Genomic DNA, 18,993 nt, shown 5'->3' with positions numbered 1-18,993 from the left:
TCCCAAGCACCAGCAGTCTTTTTGGACAGGACTGGACAACATTCAGCATCCTGAGACACAATGGAAACCTCGTAAGCCATCAGGCCAACCTTCATCTGCATATTATTTTATATAAAGTCATGCATTGATGACTGTATCTAACAATTAGGTGGGTGGTTTACTGGCCAACATAAATGTTTCAGTTCCCTTAGGAGGAATTTCCCAGTTGTGCAGAAAAATATGACTTTGCAAATTAGTCAAATGATCCCCAACCACACTTGCCTGATTAAGACTGAGCATGCTGTGGGAGGGCAAGAATATTGAGAATGGGGGAATTAGCCTGAGGAATTAGAATCTTGAAGAGGGTGATTTGGGAGGTAGGTATGGGATAAGGATTTTCCAAATGGTTTATCTTCACCTTAGCTCACTCGCTCGCACACTGCACCTTGTTCCATTTGTCAGCAAACTTAATGGTTAAATGCCTCTTATAAAAACTTCTGATGGAGCCCACAGCAGATGGATTTGGGGGCGGTGAAGTTCTCTGTGAGCTCCACAAGAATGCAGGAAAAAACTGGTTTGTAAATAAAATAAGAACCTTCTTCCAAAACAGCCAAATAAAGCTTTAGCATGCCCAGCACCCTAATAATACTGAGAGCAGCTGATTCTGTTAAAGGGACAAAAAAAGAACTGTGGGGAAACTGGCCTGCTCAAGCCCATTACAGCTTTCATGGGCAAGAGGTCTGGGTTGGAGGGTGGAAATGTCATCATGTTTCCTTGCAGGTCACCTTGGGGAAAAGCTGTGGCTCAACAGTAAAGCATCTGCTTTGTATGCAGAAAGTCCCATGTTCAATCCCCGGCAGATCCAGTTTAAAAGGGTCAGGCAGTAGGTAATGTGAAAGGCCTCTACCTGAAATCCTGGAGAGCACATGCCAGTCACAGCAGATCTCGATAGGCCTGTGGTCTGACACAATAAAAGTTAGCTCCATATGTTCATAGCTAATATATGCATAATGAATACCAGTTAGCAGTACAGCACAATGAGATTAATTTTGAACCTTAAATGCGAAAAACTGGTAAACCACAAAAACAGCAAAACCACAGGCAAGGTACCTTCTTGCATACTACACACATATATCTATCTAGTTTTGTGAGTATTAAACCTGTCTCACACAGCTTTTGCTGGAAATGCAGAAATGTTTTGGGAAAGTCAATTATAGTACTAATAGCAGGCCTAAGTTGGGCCTTTTATGAACATAAGGAGTTAGTTTATGTGGAGGTAGGCTCCTAGCCCAGTTGGCTCCATAATGGCTACTCTCCAGGCAGAAGTTTTTCTCAGTTCTACTACCTGAAATCCTGTAACTGGAGATGCGAGGGATTGAACCTGGCCTAATGCTTACAAATCATGTGGTCCACCTCTGAGTGATGGGCCTGTTTCTCTGGATCCATGAAGACAAAACCACATATTAATTACCTCGTTGCATAGGAAGGCTGCACTTCATGTGGGTTCCTTCGATCTGACCAGAAGAAAAGTAATCTGTCAAAGATGGGTTCAACATCGGCTACATAGGACTTCCCCTCTGGGAATATTCGTAGAATCCCACCATGCAACTTTTGGAAAAAGAAAGAGAAATAAAAGAACTCTTCGATTTTATACTCTTATTCACAAGCATACCTTAAAATCAATTTTCTTCTTAAGCACATAAGAAATGGTATAGAATGTTTAATTTAAAAGACAAAAATATTAAAGATAAACCATAATAGAGAGTCACTCAGCACTAACAACTTCCCCATACCTGTTAAATTTAATGTAATTAAGATTGGCTGCCAATGGAATAAATATAAAATTATTTCTCAAAAGAACAGTTGTATTTGATGACATGACATTCTGTGCAATTCTAAGAACACTTTCCTGATAGGAAGTCCCACTGAAGTAAGACCAAAGTAGGACTCTAAGCAGATCTGTTCAGGATTGCTCTCAAAGACTAGAAACAAAAGAAATCTGGCTCTATAAAAAGGCTTTTATGATACTGTTCTAGTTCCTGCTTACTTTATTATTTAACATGTATATAAGTGACTCTTTTTTATGCTGTTTAACTTCATTTGTGTATTGCAGTGATTGTGTTTTACAACAATTTGTACTGTCCATAAAAAACAAACTATTCATAGAAAGAGAGAATGCACCACTTGCCAAGACTTTAGTACCTGATGTTTCTCTGCAGAGAAGCAAAGGAAATTTTAATGACAGTAAACTTCCATGTGAATGTTTTCATTAGGATTTGAGTCCAGTGGCACCTTAGAGACGAACAAGATGTTCAAGGTTGTGAGAATCAAAGCTCCCTTCTTCAGATAAAGGGAGCAGTAGAGATCTCTGAACCTTTATATCTGATCAGGAAGTGGGAGGGATGGAGGAATGAAAGAAGTCAGAATGTAAAGGTACAGTGGTTTCTGAGAGCAGAACCACAAGTGACAAAAGGCACAGATTGGACACTTGTCTGCTTCCCTCAAGTTTTGATGGGAAATGTAGGCGGAATGTTGGACAAGTGACAGTTGAAAAGTCCATTGGACAGCAGTCAGAGAGTGAAGCTGCGAGACCAGGATGCCTACATTTCCCATCAAAACTTGAGGGAAGCTGACAAGTGTCCAATCTGTGCCTTTTGTCACTTGTGGTTCTGCTCAGAGTGTTGTGATTTTTATGTCAAATTTATGTCGATTTATTCTGTGCAGGAACTGACAGTTGTCTGATGTGGAGACTGGAAAGGCATTGCTGACACTTGATAGCATATATGACACTAAAAGATGAACAAGTGGCATGCTCTTCCAATGGAGACCTGGGCCCTGAAGAATCTGTTGCAATTCTGCAGGGCCTGTAAGATGGAAATGTTCCACCAGGCCTATGGCTGAGGTGCCAGCGATCTGTCTCCACTAGCTGCCCATGCCCTTTCCATGCCCGCTATACCATGCCACCCTGGATGTGCTAGTAGATCAATCTCACTGTCTGCACTTTATGGCTCCATTTGCAGCCTTTTTGGATTTCATGGCAGAGAACTTTTAAATTATTGTTTTTATGTGATTTATCTCTACTTTAAATTACATTTTCATTGCATGAATTATTATTGTTGTGACTCGCCCTGAGCCTGCTTGCGTGGAGGGAGAGATATAAATGGGATAAAATCGATCAATCAATCAATAAGTGAATGAACCTGAGGTAGTATAACTGATGGTGTTAGGTCCAGTGATGGTGTTGACTGAGGGAAAATGGGGACAGAGTTGGCATTTTGTTTTATTACAGGCCCTGGTCCCTGAATCTGTGTCCGTGTTAGAAAGTACATTACTGTGAGTGAGAAGTTAAGATTATGGGGCTATCTATGGGCAAGAAAAGGTATGCCTCCCAATGCTCGTGAGAAAAGAGTGCCATTGTCCAGCACAGGTTGCAGGCAATTAATGAGGTGTTGAACTGGTTTGAGCTGAAAGCTATATGGTGTTCTGTTGTTGTTTTGTTAGGGTTATCCTCTAGCAGGTTATCCCTTAGAAAGATATATCCTTACTACATCAAATGAGTATTGTAATTCCAAAAATGTCTGTTGTAGATGAAAATCGCAGAGGGATTGGAACAGATATGGCTGTAACATTGAGCTTAGCTGCAGGTGACTGTTGGGTGTACTTAGGATAGTGACTGGAGGCGTGTAGATATGTTTGCCGATCAGTAGGTTTCCTGTATAAGGTAGTTCTTAAGCTTCTGTCCTGCATTTGTACAGTGGTGTGCATAAACTGGACTTGTTGGTCTCTAAGGTGCCACTGGACTCAATTTCTGCTGTTCTACTGCAGATCAACACAGCTACCTACCGGAAACAAAGTTTTCACTGCCTAATGACAACTGTTTCTCACTCTTATGCTAACATACTTTGATGCAGAGTTTCTCCTGCCTAATTCCAGAGATTTCAATGGAATGACTGCAGTAGCTCTGCTTAGTACTGATCTGTTCAACAGCTTGGATAATTTATTTGCATCACACTGCTGCTTGTGCTTTCAGTACTGCCATCCACTCTTACACAAATGCTGGTTAAAAGCCTTAAGGTATGCAGCAGCTTGTGATTTGTGTTCAACACTTTTCCTCACAAGAAGCACAGCAGGAAAAGGCAGATACTTTATACTTTGGGGAAACCCTACTCTGAGACCAGAAATCTAATCAAGCAGTCTGCAAAGCCAGCTTTGCTCCCACAGTCCCCAGAGCCAGCCATGACTGTAGGGTACTAAGGCTGGCTAAGGCCTTGGGACACAAGCTGACAAGATGTAGCTGATGTCCTTGAATGATCTATGTAAGATGCACATGTCTTTTATTGCCTACATTATTCTCTGAAATGCAATTTACCAATGACATTATTATTATTATTATTATTATTTAAACCAATAACCAATGTAGGCTATAGGTATTTTGTATCTGGGTATTACTCAGTACAAAACTCTGGTAAGAAGCTGCCTTTAGATCATTCTTGAATTGCAAAACAAGAAGAAACACATGGAATAGAGTAATACCACCAAAGGAATGAACATGAAATAAAATGTGTTCTTTCTGCTTTTTGAAATAGGAAGAGAAAGACAAAGCTGCATACTTTGTATCTTTGGACTCAGTGTGGATCAGTTCACACATTACATAGTGGTAAAGCCAGGTTTACCATCAAATGCACATTCAACAGGGAATCGTAGCCAATCCTGACTTCCTGAAGTGTGTTATCTGGAGAATGCATAGGTTTGTTACATTCACACTTGGAAAATTTTTAAGGATACATCCAAAAATGTAGTCACAGAGATACAAACAAAGTGCGTGAAATGACATGGACTGATATTGAAGTATACAATCTATACAAGGAACCATCCATCTGACAGAAATCAGTTTGAACCCAAGGGCATGACTCTCCCGTTCCCTACTCCAAGACTTTAGACTCTCAACCTTCTCTCATATTACGAGCAAACGCTGAAACTTTCCTTAGCATCCACATGGGCTGAACATTACTATTTCTTTTTAAAAAGTGTAAATCCAGCTTCAGGGCTTTGAAAAAGCTATGCTTTTGATAGACAGCAACTGTAAGGACACAATGCCAACTTCTTTTGGCATCTGATGTATGACAACCTGCCTCCAAGCTCCCAAACAGGTATTTTAGCAATGCATTACTTTTTTACAAGGACCTAAGGTATGCAGGGGAGGAAAAACTCTCAATGAATAAAGCTTTCCATTATTTTCTTATACATAATACAAGGCCCAAAAAGAACACCGTGTATGCACAAATGTTTAAGTTTTTCTTTAAAAGTTCATGCTCAGGTGATAGGACCTCAACCTGCCCTCTCATTCATTATTTAATCTCTTTCAGCTGTCAGATTCCATGATTTTTGTGGGTGTAATTTTTGCTCATCCAAGCTAAAACCTTCATTATCAATTTCTTTAAACAATGAACAACCAGCCTTCCTGAGAATCCTAATAAAGATCCAAAATAAGAAGAAATTAACAAGAAAACAAATTTTCTCTTTATATTTTTTGAATGGACTTGCTACCAACTGTGTTCCTAACAGTAAAACCAGACTCGTATTTGAGGAAGGCAACTTGCCCACCCTCCCACTGCAACCTGCTGTCTCCCACCCCTCAAACTGTGCTCCAGTGGGTCAGTGGATCCTGAAGAACCATGTGCTGGACAAAGTGGGATTCTGTAGCACAAGGGAAACTGGCAGAAACCATCCCCATCTCCTCTACAAACAGAAATGCCGTTCTGTTGGAGGAACTGCTCTCATGTTGACTACACCCTTAAGATCCAAGCCTATGCAACTAGAAGCAATGGTCTGAACATTTATTTAATGTACATAGTATCATCAACATCCATGGCAAGTATAGGATAATAGGTTCCTATCTGGAAGAGCCTACAATCTGAAATTTAAGTCAAGGAAAACAACAAGGGGAAGAGAGGGAAAGGCAAGGATAAGTAAGAGAAGACTGTGCCTTCAATCTTATACTTAGTTTCAGTAGAGGATAGAGACTAACATGTTGTGCCAAAACCTTCAGGGAAGAGGTGTGTGTTTGCAGGGAGCAAGAGAGAAGACATCATGGAGGTGTTGTAGAAGGTTGTTCCAGGCATTAAGTGCAACAAGGGGAAAAGGGCAGAGTCAGTTGAGGGAGCAGATGATCTAGAGTGCGGAAGAGAAGACAGGAATATACTGTGATATCAGAACAGAGAACAAATAGATACATGAGACAGCCAACACGAAAGAGAGGTTAGGATGTTCACCAGGGACTGCAGAGATCAGACTCAAACGCTCCCTAAACCATAAAGCTTGCTTGTATCAGTCATGCTCTCTTAGCCTGATCTACCTCACAGAGCTGTTGTGAGTAAAAGTAGAGGTGAACAGAATGACATATGCTGCTCAGAACTCAGTGGAGAATAAGTGTTAGATAAATGGGTGATAAAATAAGCTACTTTGAGAATTTCTTTTCATGTGTATCTCAAAATGTCTTGTCCAGCTTACCTTTGAATCCCAGTTTTTATTCAGGTAGTAAATGCACGTGATGCAACGTCCATCGCCATTGGGGTTGTCTACATGGCGCACATAGCCAGTTCCATTCCCAGGGTAGCAAGCGATCATAGCCTAAGAGAGAAAATAGAAGGAGAAGGTTAATTTTTCAAAAATAATCTCCCACAGCTTTTCAATAATCTCTCACGAAAGCTCATACCCTACCACAAATTTTGTTAGTCTTATAGGTGCTACTGGACTCTTGCTCTTTTCTACTGCTACAGACAGACTAGCACGGCTATCCATCTTGATCTAACCACATTCACAAAGATATTCCTCCTCTAGTGAAACTGAGGGCCAAACTGATACTTGAACGGCAAGTGGATTGAGTGGAGCGCAAGTGGAGGGCAAGTGAACAGAGAGAAATACACTTGCCGTTCAAGTGTCATTCGTCACTTGTAGCTTGGCCCTGAGTGCAATGGTTCTAAAGAATATTGATCCTGGTGATGAATGTGAAATAATGACTCATTAACATGTTGGAGATTCAAAGTTTGTAAAACTCAGGAATAGTACATAAAATAACAGCAAAGAACTTAATTTTTTAAAAAGCAGGATTCATATAGGAACAATTGACACAATCTTGAATGAAATTCTCTTGTGGAAATCCTCCAGAAATTAATGAGAAGTCAGCATGTGCCACCTGATTGCACGTAGTTGCCTTAAGTAAACGTCTTGTCCATTCTAGTCCTACTGGGTTATAGATCGGGGATCAAATGTCACAAGAAAATATGCCTATATCTGCCACACTGTCATCTCATTCTTCCTACAAGGAGTTGAAGATTATCTGCGTGGTTCTCCACTCTGTCCACACACCATGACCTTGTGAAGTAAGTTAGGCTGACATAAAGTGACTGGTCCAAATTCACCCAATTAAATGCACTGCTGAGTGGGGTCTTGTACAGGGGTCACTATCCTTTTTGAGCTTTCAGGAATCTTTATAATTTTGAGAGGTGTGCACCACCCCAAAATGGTTGCCACAGGCAGCAGAGCCAAACCCAAAATGGCTGCCATAAGAGTAGGGATCCCATTCCCCTGCTGGGGGCTGGAGATCCCACGCTTTCACCCTCCACCCCCCGCCTCCATTTACCTTGCTGGTGGGGGAGGAAGGCATGGGAACGGGCCTCCCAGGCACGGTCCTGGGGTGGCACGATGACGTCACTGACATCGTTGTGCCACCCTGGTAGCACTTCTGCGCTTTGCCACGGGCTGATCTGGGCCCCAAATGGGCTAAACTTGGCCCATTTGAGGCCCAAATCAGTCTGCTGTGAAACAGGAATGCCCCCTGTGCCTGCGCGGTGATGTCACCAGAAGTAAAGAAGAAGAAAATGAAAGAAGAAGGTAAGTGCCAGGTCTCCCCGCCCCTCCTGCCGGGGGGGTAAGGCAACCCTACATAAGAGACAGAGCCAAATGAAATGCCTCCTCCCTTGTTTTGAAAAATAATCATAGGACAACCATGCCGAACACATCAAGTGGTCTTGTTCAGACTCCAGCCACTGGTATGCCAAGCTATTTCCTGTACTTTGTTGGAAGCATGGTCTAGCCACTAGGAGGCTAGCAAGCCTGGAGAAGGAGGGGGTGAGCTTCTCATCCTGAACACTCTTCCCTCATGCAAAAGCACAGCTCTCTGGACTTTAAGACTAAGTCCACGACAACTCACTGGATTGCAGAAGTCGTACATCTACCCCTCACCCTCACAAGAATGTATTTGGAATACCATGTGGAGGAATAGGGAAATGGTCAGTCTAGAGCAGAGGAGGGGAGGGTGGAGAAAATTTACCCCCTCTTCCCCCTCAGCTGATTCTCATTGCCCCTCTATCAGAGCTGGCATTTCTGGAATAAAAAATGGGTTGGTTACACAGGTTTTCTGTAATGTCTAATTTAGGGACAATGTTTACCAGGAAATTCTCATGTACAATTCCCATTGAAATTCATGGCATCTGGAACACTTAACATGCATTTCAATCAGGTTTATGCAGGATAACTTTTTACTGTGCTCAATACATCTGGTACCAGAGGGTTTCACTGAAAGTTTGCCCAAGTGAACAATGAGCATTTTCTTACTGAAAATCGGCTGTAATTTTGATGCTCAAAAATTCTGTTTCCTTCATCTCTGCCCCTGAGCTTGCCAGGCTTCCCTTACTTGAAGAAGTATTTCTCATTCTTTAATAGCACTTTTAACTATGATGTCATTTATTTTAGGTACCAAAATGCCAGACTATTCTCTCCTGCATCTTCCCATTTTGAAAAAGTACTATAGCAATCCTGTTTTACCCCCCCCCCCCGAGCTGCCTTATATCTCATGTCACAAAGCACCAGCAACCACTGAGTTTCTAATGCCTTAAAGGGAGGAAAACTTCATTCACTTTGTCCCCAGATCTTTGTCGAGATATACAAATTGTGCTTCCGTAGGACAGTACGTGTTTGATGGCAGGACTGAGCCTCAGAAGTAACTAAGCACTTTTCAGAAGCAATACTTTTTGTTCAGACTGATTACACATCTGCTGCTATAACCATTAATTCTCTTTTTCTGTACTCCATCAGAAAACCAAATATGAAACATCCCCCAAACCACAACACACAACTGAAGATGAGATGGAAGAATGCACATTTAGCAGGGGGTGTGGTTCTTCTTTACTGCACGTACTCATTTAGCCTGTTTTTACAACTAGGAAAATACAAGAAGAGGCCTGAGGCCTCAGTTGTTAGTGATTGTAATCACCATCATTTGTTCGGATCCAGGGGGGATGCTCATAGGGAATGAACAACACTACCTCCGTTTTCCTGGGAGGCCCTGGATCGGAGACAGCCAAGTGTGAGACAAGCCTTCTGCCACCACCTACTGAGGCGGCTATGAAGAAAGCTGCAACACTTGTACAACTAAGTATTCCCAATCCTCTTTGCATAATACAATATAGACCGGAAGACAGGAAGACTGACAGTGAGTCCTAAGCAGTTACACCCTGCTAAGCCCATGGGTTTAGAAGGGTGTAACACTCTTCAGCACTGCACTGTAACTGGCTGAATGAATAAAACAAGCAACGCCAAGCTGCCTAAAACACTTCTTTGAATCTGCATGATTTGAATAATAATTTATACATGTGCTGCAGGATAACTTGGACAAAGATTGAACAATATACAGTTAATTTATACAAAGGAAATGGTCTGGGAAGGTTACCAAGTTCATTCAGTTGCCATTAGTACAGCTCTGCCCAAAGAGATATTATTGGATTCATATTTTAAAGCTTTTGGAGTTGTAAAATCTCTCTTCCTTCCCTTCTCACCTCGAAAGAAAAATGTAGTAGTTATGCAAGTTTCGTTCTTCAGTTTTACTTAAAGCAGACTGAAAAAACAACATTCTGCATTTGATGTTGGTGAGGGATATATTTTGGGTTTGTTGTAGACATATACATAAAATAGAAATTCACAACATTTGTAAGTTTTGCTGCTTGGAGAGTAAACAAACTGCTTTTTATTTGAAAAGGGGGGCAGGTAGGATAAAACCACCAGTTCTTGGATAGAAACAATTGAGAGAAGGGTCATGAACAATACCTGCTCTGCCAAAGCCCCACCAAGGCCCCAGCCCATGGTCTTATATGCTCCTGAAACTAAACAAATGTTTAGAGCAGAAAACCTTGACAATTCTTTTTATCATTTGGAGATGGAGGGACAGTTGTATTCAGTTTCTCTAAATGATTCACAGTGCCAGCCTAGGCAGAGTTCTATCCCTCTAAGCCCATTGATCTCAAAGGAGATACTGCTGCTTAAGATGGCAAGGTTATCCTTGATGAACTCAGAGGTATGACCATCAGAAAGGGAAATCTGAACAAGCAAGAAAACTATCAGGTTCTGGACGCAAGTTTTAATCAGCGAGATTACCTAACATGTAGAAAGCACCTTCTGTTTGTGGATTTCCCTTTCTGAAATATAGTGAAAAAGTTCCAGACAAAATTCATGCTTTTTTGAAAAAAAAAAAGGTTGGGGAAGGGTGTAATTCAGCCAACTGATGCCTAAGCTGTCCAATCATCATACCTGTTTTCGGAATTCTCAGTAAGTTATTACTTGAATGGAACCTGGATGTCTTCTCTACCCCCCCCCCCCAAATATGCTATTCCAAATGATTTTAGGAGTCTGTTGAAGTTGGAATTGTAGCACTTACGGGATTTTTAAAAGCTTTTCATATTGGAATGTTAACAGGATGCCTTAAAGTTGTTTTCTCATTGTACTGTTATTTGTTCTGAGCTTACAAAAAGGTGATCTCTATATTTAAATACTACATATTTTGCATGCAAAATATACAGCTTCTCAAAAGGATCAATCATCTTTATGTAAAGAACAGAGAAAGTAAATGGCAGCAAAATGCAGGCAGAAAAGAAGTGCTGAAACATTATATACTTTCCCCAGTTGCTGGCCCTGCTTGGATGAAAGCTTGAACAATGAAGGGAAATTGTTGCAGTCCTCCTAGTGCCTGTTGAAACAGTATCAAGTTTTATCAGAGCTTTGGCTGGAATGATTCCAGTACAAAATTGGCCTCTGCAGGGCTTCTAGATGTTGGTACTACAATTGGCATCACTCTTATGCAAAGGGGAAAAAGGAAGAAATACTTGAGTGACCCAGACATAATATAGGTAATGTTTGACCATATTTGCCACTTTGGGTGGCTGCGAATGGAAAGCAACTACATCTTTAACCCAAATACACAGATACTGTTCAGGAGTGTAATGAGAAACCAGAGTTTGTCAATACTTGAACAAGTAGTGGCTCCTGGGCTTCGGGTACTTGCTCATCTCCTTGCACAAGGCTCAACAGTTTCACATATGCAATAAACCATTGTTTTGCCTTGCATCTGAACCACAAACTATAGTTTGTTCTCCTTCCTCAAAACCAAGTCTAAACTATGGTTGAGTCAAGAGCTCTGAGGCAGAATAAGCCACAATCTGTGGTCTGCATATGACAGCATTGTATGGACTTGCTGTGAAGGCAGATGTGCTTCATTATCGATGAAAGGAGAGAAAGAAAGGAGGGAGTGGCTGCATGAGCTTGATGATACTCCAGAATAATTCATAATGAATTTTTTGCAGTTGCAACCATATCACAGAGACTGTCAAGCCAACAGCTAGAACCACAGCACAACATTATGCCCTTTTTGACACGTGTGGCACAGATGCAATAAAACTGGTGTTACTAAACAGACGGGTTCACCCTTATTCAAACACACTTTGAGGTTCACTCTAAAAATAAGTTTTAAATATATGATATGTATTGGCCTTTGTTTTAAACCAACAAAGACAGTGACAGCTACAGCATACCTCAGTATGGCTGGGGTCCAGACTAGATGCTTCTGCAGGAACAAGGATTTCTACCCACAAAGAGCAACTTTCCTGCCACTCCATTCCCCACGGCAGCCCCAAATGCACCCCCTCCCAATCAATCCTCCATGGCAGGAAATCCTTACACCTCAGAAAACGTTCCTCTAAATGTAGTCCTGGTTAGACTCTTATTACTAGTCCTAGTCTTATTGCCACTTTCTTGTCTTAACATGACAGAATAATACAGTTGTTACAAAGACTCTGAACCCAATCGAGCAGGGCAAATTTGTGAAGGGAAATAACTTCCCCTTACAAGTTTTGCCTTCTGCAAATGCAGTGGGCTATTGTAATGGGGAAATGGAAAGAGCAACTATAGCAGAGTTTAGCCTACCCTGATGAGAAAGCATGCTATCTATGGTCCATTCACAACACTAGAGCAGCAATTTATTTCACGACATGGTATGTATGCCTTTGCACAGTCTCCTAGTTAATCTCTGGCATCTCCAGTAACAAAGATCTAAGAGATGATGGCTGAAAAGGCTTTTGCCTGAGATAGACAGCCACTAACAGAGCAGATAAGACTGGACCAGTACTCTGATTTGGCATAAAACAACTTCATATGTTTATTTAAACGTTCCATACCCTGCCTTTCTGTCAAAATTGGCAGTGTAACTTAAATCACACATAATAAATCTGAAAATCTTTTCTGGAGGGCCTTTTAGACTGATGGATGGTTTTAAAGCACTAAGGGCCTGTAACAACTGTGACATTTTTAGAATGCTGCTGTGATATTGTAGACTGCTTTTAGTCCATCTTTTGTATTATAATTTCTATCTTGCTGCTAAATATTTTTAAAAGATCTTTAGCCTCACAGCACTATATCCTTTAGGTAAAAAGGATATAATGCTGTTTAAGTCTAATGATTTACAAGGGTGTAACCTGGCTTAGGAGGGCACTATGATCTATCCCAATGCATTGCATGTTGGCTGCTTTTAGTGTTAATTATGGAGTATTTGTGGTTGCTTTGACTAAAATAGTATTTTACACAGGATCAGGCCATAATTATGCAACCTCCAAGAGATCTTCAGAAAGTACAAGATGGACCAGACCCCATAAAATAATTAAAATTGAAGAAAGATTAACACTAGGGTTGCCAGTTCTGGGTTGGAAAATTCCTGGAGATTTGGGGGGTGGGGACTGGAGAGGGTGGGGTTTGGGGAAGGGCCTCATTAGGATATAATGCCATAGAGTTCACCCTCCAAATAACCATTTTTCTCTAGGAGAACTGATGTCTGGAGATCAACTGTAATTCCAGGAGATCTCCAGCCACCACCAGAAGGATGACAACCCTAATTAACATTGATCAAAAGTCTAACAGACATTTGGCTAGTAACCAATGTAGGGATGTGGATGGGATTCAAGATTCCCTCCTTCACTAATAAATGACTGGCTGAGGTTTGGGGACGGGGGGAAGGGTGGGATTTAGCATGCCCTTAGTCAGGGCCAAACTAGACGTGACAGTGTCTATGGGTCTAACCCAAGGATAGTGGGATGAGGTGCTTATTTCCCCCAGAACGCCTTTTCAAGCGTTGAAACAGCTGGATGGGAGCAGCCTCTCTGGCACTTGAAAAGGCAGGGAAGGATAAGAGCACCTCTTCTCATCACACTGCAGCATTTTACTATCAACTCATTAGACTTTAAAATGACAGCAGCATCTATGGGTCGGACTCAAGGACACCTAGTCTGGCTCTCAGCAAGGCTCAAAACCAATGACAGTCAAATCCCAGTGAGTATAATATGAGAAATAGGCACATACTGAAGTCCTGAAATCAATGGCTCCATCCCGTCATGAGCTTCTAGATTTATTTTTGAGTTGTGAATAAGTAAAGCAAGCAAACAAATAAATCCAGTATGCAACCCAGCCAACACAACAATCCTTTCAAACCACTTATGTTTTGACACCTTGCATTTTTACCACAACACAAAAAGCTGAAACTAAGAAAATAAACTGTGGCTGAATAGAATTGTCTAGCAATATAATCATAATTTTGCCTGCTCTGAACACCCCAGTCTCATCCAATTACTAAAACAACTGATCTCCTTTCTTGCATAAGGAGGGTGTTGCCTTGTTCTTTAGCCTCAAGATGAACATTTAACTCTGAACATTCGTATTCTTTCGTTACAGTTTTGCTGCAACCCTGAACATTAAAATTCTTTTTTTAATGTTGAAATTGCATGCGGCAGTTGTTCCGCTTTATGTTCACAGAAGTGCACATCATGTTCAAAACCAATTGGTGGCATGCAGAGAGCAGCCGTGCCATCACAACCTGAAATCTGAGGCTACTGAAAATTAATTATTTTTCCTTCGGGATAGTCAAGAGTTAGCCTCCGATTAGCAGATGTAAATACACTTGGTGCATCAACTCACACACACACACACACACAAACACACACTAGTGAAAGCTGTTTCGGTTTAGGAAGACTTCCTCAGAACTGCTGAGTGATCTGGCCTCTTGCCAGCGAGATGATGGCTTAATGACAGTGCTACGTGCAGAGCGTGAGGATATCAGCAATCAAATGCAAACTTCACTCCAGAGTACACTTCATAGCGAAACTGTTGAGGGAAGGAAAAGCACATACAAAACATACAGCACTTCTTGTTTCTGATTCTTGCTGAAAGCTCCCTTTTATTAATTTCCCCTCTCCCTCACAAATGCACACAAAATCCTTCATTTCTTTTGTGTTTCTCACGTTCTTTCCAAAGCTGTAGAGACAAAAAGAGGGGAAATACCCAGACAGGCTGCTGTGAAAAAAAAAAGAAAAGAAAAAGATTTGAAGAACAGGTTTGCCCAATTCTAACTCAGTGTTTTAGTGTTCAAACTGAAGTTGCAGCTTTTAATTCTAGCTGGAAGGCATGTGGTATATCTATCTGTAGATGCAGGACAGCTTTTCTCATCACTGCCTTTCCAGAGCATGACAAGCTATTCCTGTTATATTTGTGCCTGTTGAGCAACTACTAAAGAAAAAGGAGACTCTCAAGAAAAATAGGTGGCAACTTTTATTCAAACATAACATGCTGTTTATCTGGGATGAGATAAAGAACAAAGATAAGGCTTGAGCATGAGAATTTTCTGCAGTGACAAACTGCAAAACTTCCCTTCCATGGATGCCCAGCCATTTCCCCCACATTTTTTGAAAAAAGCAACCTTAACTTGCTCTTCAAAATTTCACGTTTGAGCTTCTACTTTATGTCCAGGGATGTACAAAAGAAACAGTTTTTTCCCCACACAGGAACGGGCAACAGGACTTCAAAATGGCAGGTATATCCAGAGTTTCCCTGCCGTAGTCTCCTGGTAGTAGCTATTTCCCCATACCACCAGGGTTTAATTTTTTTTTAAATCAGCAATTAAATATTGTTATATCACAATAATATCATGACACTATGTGTATCAAGTTCTCTGAATTCCCAGTTTCATTTTTAAAATGCTTTAGCCCCTTTTGTTGTAAACATACACTTTCCCCCTTATATCTTTGTAGCAAAAGGGGCTAGAGAAGAAAAAATTGAAACTGGGGATTCAGAGGTACTGATATACTGTTATAATATTGTATCAATATAATGCATGACATTCCATTACTGATTTTTTAAAAAATTACGCGAACACACCCTGCAATGGAAGGGGAATGAAATGGTCGTTGTGAAGAAAACAGCTGCCGTGTGGACAGGACTGGGAAGATCTGGACTTTGCGGCAATCTTTCCCAAAATTTTGGAGCAAAGCAGGTTTAGGAAAGATTGAGAAAAAGCCAAGGAAACCGCAGGATGCCTGGATGCACCACAATTAGGGATGCCCGGTCCCCTGACCCAGAGGGAGAACGGGGGACCCGGTGCTTACTTCTTCATCGTTCCCAGGTGCACCTCCAGGAATTGACATCATGACATGGCATGGGAGAGCTCCTGGACTTCTCAGAGGGCTGATTTGGGCCCCAAATGAGCCCAATTTGGCCTGTTTCGAGCTGCAGGAGTGCTCTCAGGCATCCTGGAGGTGATGTGATCACGCCACCCTGGGTGCATGGCTGGGGCAATGTTCCCCCACTTCTCCTCACCCGCTGGCCAGGTGAGTAGAGGTGGGGGGGTGGAGGGGGGGAGGGGGGATCCCCTGCCCCCAGTGGGGGAATGGCATCCCTAATCACAATGCTGTGAAAAAGCAGGGGGAACAAAGAGTGTCTCAATAGCATTGATCCTAGTGTAAATAACCTATGTGGAAACGGCCAGAGTAACACTAATCAAAGGATGACCATGATGAGTTGTGAACGTAGGCTCACAGGTAAATATGAATTTGCCTAACATGCGAAAAGGTCTTGAAATAACTCAGTAACGCTATATTTTTATAAACACTTAACACGAAAAATAAACTGTAAACTGGCTCAGTATTAACTGATGTGAGATACTTGTACTCTGTGGAGGAGAGAAGAAAAATTGTGTAGAATGCCTGGATGGTAACCAACCTGACCATACAAGTACAGAAGGTTTAGAAAGGGTTCCCACTCCAAAGGTTTTGAGCACTGGTGTGCTACTGGATTTTTAAGTGGAGGCTGGGAGAGAAGAAAATCTTCCCGCATGCGATCCTTCTGCCCCCAGATGCCAAACCAGCTGAAGAGGGGAGCAGAGATAAGGGCAAGGCATGGTGTTAGGCCTGCTCTACTGCAGTACTTCCTTCCCAGGCAGATGGAAGTGGTGGGACTTTGTTCCCAAGGAAGGAGGCCCACTAGAGTCTAACCGGACCACATTTTCCATATCAGCAAAAGATCTATTTTAGGCAAACTTTTATTTATTCAACAAAATTTATATCCCACCTTTCTACCATCATAAGGACCACCAAGGTAGCTAACAAATTAAAATATACATACTAAAATCTCAATATGTAATGTTGACATTTGTTGTTGCACAATGTAAATTTTAACATCTTTCTACCATATCTTACTAATAACATCTGTAATGCTGTGAGCAGTATTATTAAAGGAAAGGTGGGATACAAATATAAGGGAAATATTAAAGGTATCCATAATCCACTGTTCTGCATACACAACTCCTCATGAAATTAAAAGGCTTTACTATTGCTCATGTGGCATTTCCATTCATGTCAATGAAGCTTGTGTAGTAAAATTTCCCAGCAGGTTCTGCCTGATGTATTCTGAGTGGAAGTCACTGTATGTACTCAGTGCAGGTGAAGAAGAACATTTTTTATAATTATGTGCGATACAGTGACCAAGAGCTCAGACTTGTAGGAAAATAATTGTGCATGATCTCATTACAGACATCTGAATTAAATTTCCCATGTTACGGGTTTCTGTGGGGAACAGAGGCATGATAATCCTAAAATGAGTCTGCTTGAAGGTACTTTAAGTAGCTCTGTCTATCAATGTGGCAGCACAGCAATGGGCAGTTCCTGAGATATTCTGAATTCTGCACTCCCTACAAACATTTGGAATTTCATAATTCTTTTTAACTAATTACCCACTAGTACACTAGTAGAGATAACAGATATACTAGTAGAGATAACTAGCTAGAAATACCTCTACTAGTATATTGAAGAATGCTTTACATGCTGCTGTTAATATGTACATTTGACATCATTTCCTACAGTATTACAGCTAGAAGCAAGTAAAAGTCACTTGCCCCAATAGCGTTCCAACATTACAACTGGTGGTCTCAGATTAGGGTTGCCAGGCCCCCTTATGCTCCTAGCATGCAATTTTTAACTTCTTGTGCACAAAGCACAGGAGTGCTCCCAAGAGCAGCAAAATGACACAACTTCCAGGAAGATATGCAATTGTGCATGGCCCAGAAGCACACCCAGGAGCCAGGAAGCAAAAATACTACAACAAGGAGGAGAAACTGGCCATGTTACATGAGCAGAACAAATTCCATGAATGACACAAAAACGCATATAAACGTGAGGAGGAATGATTTTGGCTGATTCCTCCTTTCTTGCGGCAGCCCTCTGTGCCACATGATGTACTGTTCTGCAAGGTCCTCCAAACCTTGGTGCTGGCTCTTTGAGACTGCCAAGGGATGAGGGTTGAATTCCTTGCACGAATTCAGCTCGCTTTGGTTCTAACAAATTATAGTGGAAAAATCTACACACTTCTCCTAAGGGACATAGCAAGGTTCAGGTGCAGACTGCAAGAACTGTACCAGCGCAAGTTTCAAGTTTGAGCAGGGGCCCCTGGGCCTACTTCTGCCCTCCACTAGGAACCCTTCCCTTGTTCACAAGCCATCTTACCACCCTCATCCACAACTGGCTGCACCACATTCATGCCTTTTCCTAACAGTACTGACTGGTTCTTAGAACTGGTATCGCTGCTGCTAAAGCTGCCATGAGTGCTTCCATTCTGCACCACTTGCATATAATTGCCCATCAATGCTGGGAAGCATGGGTTATGGAGCGCTTGCAAGTGAATGGGTAAGGAAGGCACATAGGCAGATGGCAGGGAGGTGCAGAGAGGGAGCTAGTGACATTTAACCTTCCCCGAAGCCTTGGGCCCCGGCAGCTGCCTCACTCGGGTTATACAAATGTCAGGCCTGAACTGTGCCTAGACTATACTAGGAAAAACAATTGCTATGAATGCTACCCTGGCTGATGGGATAGGGTTTTTAAATATATGGCATGTATCAGTCAATGCTCTAAAAAAAGCACATAACATTCTAAGAACTATAGGGCATGATATTTTCACCTGCAGACACACAGCTGTGCACATGAAACAAAACAAACACAGGGCAGTCAGAGAATCAAAGAATACAGAGGAGGCCTATCAGTTCCTGTGCAGTTTCCCTCCCTTACATAGCCACTCCAGTGGACACATGGATAATGCTCAGAAATACACAGAAAGCTGGCATACAAACAGCAGAATGCCAAGCTTTAAAAAAAGTACACACTACCACCCAGTGATATTTTGTATTGATATCACATCCTGAATCTGAAAATTTCAATGTAATTCGCAAAAGCTGTTCATGACTGATCATCATTAATCACTTCAGAGGTGAGAACTCAGGAAAAGTAAGCAATTTTTCAACAAGCTAGTGACAGAGTCTAAAAACAAGCCAAGATTGGTTGATCCCTGAAACCATACTTTAGCCACTGGTCAAAATTACTA

General features: G+C 41.6%; 1 protein-coding gene across 1 annotated transcript in view; it reads right to left on the bottom strand.

Annotated features, from left to right (window-relative positions):
* EGLN3 (egl-9 family hypoxia inducible factor 3) overlaps positions 1-18,993 on the bottom strand; it is a 43,608-nt gene that overhangs the window by 7,446 nt on the left and 17,169 nt on the right. Inside the window, exons 2-3 of the mRNA XM_054972727.1 lie at positions 6,490-6,609; positions 1,451-1,587 (exon numbers count right to left, since the gene is read on the bottom strand). Of these exons, the coding sequence (XP_054828702.1) occupies positions 1,451-1,587; positions 6,490-6,609 (257 nt within the window). The remainder of the gene's footprint in view (positions 1-1,450; positions 1,588-6,489; positions 6,610-18,993) is intronic.

Source organism: Eublepharis macularius, chromosome 2 (assembly GCF_028583425.1).
Source record: "Eublepharis macularius isolate TG4126 chromosome 2, MPM_Emac_v1.0, whole genome shotgun sequence".
Taxonomy (NCBI): domain Eukaryota; kingdom Metazoa; phylum Chordata; class Lepidosauria; order Squamata; family Eublepharidae; genus Eublepharis; species Eublepharis macularius.
This window is presented reverse-complemented; position numbering and strand designations above follow the sequence as displayed.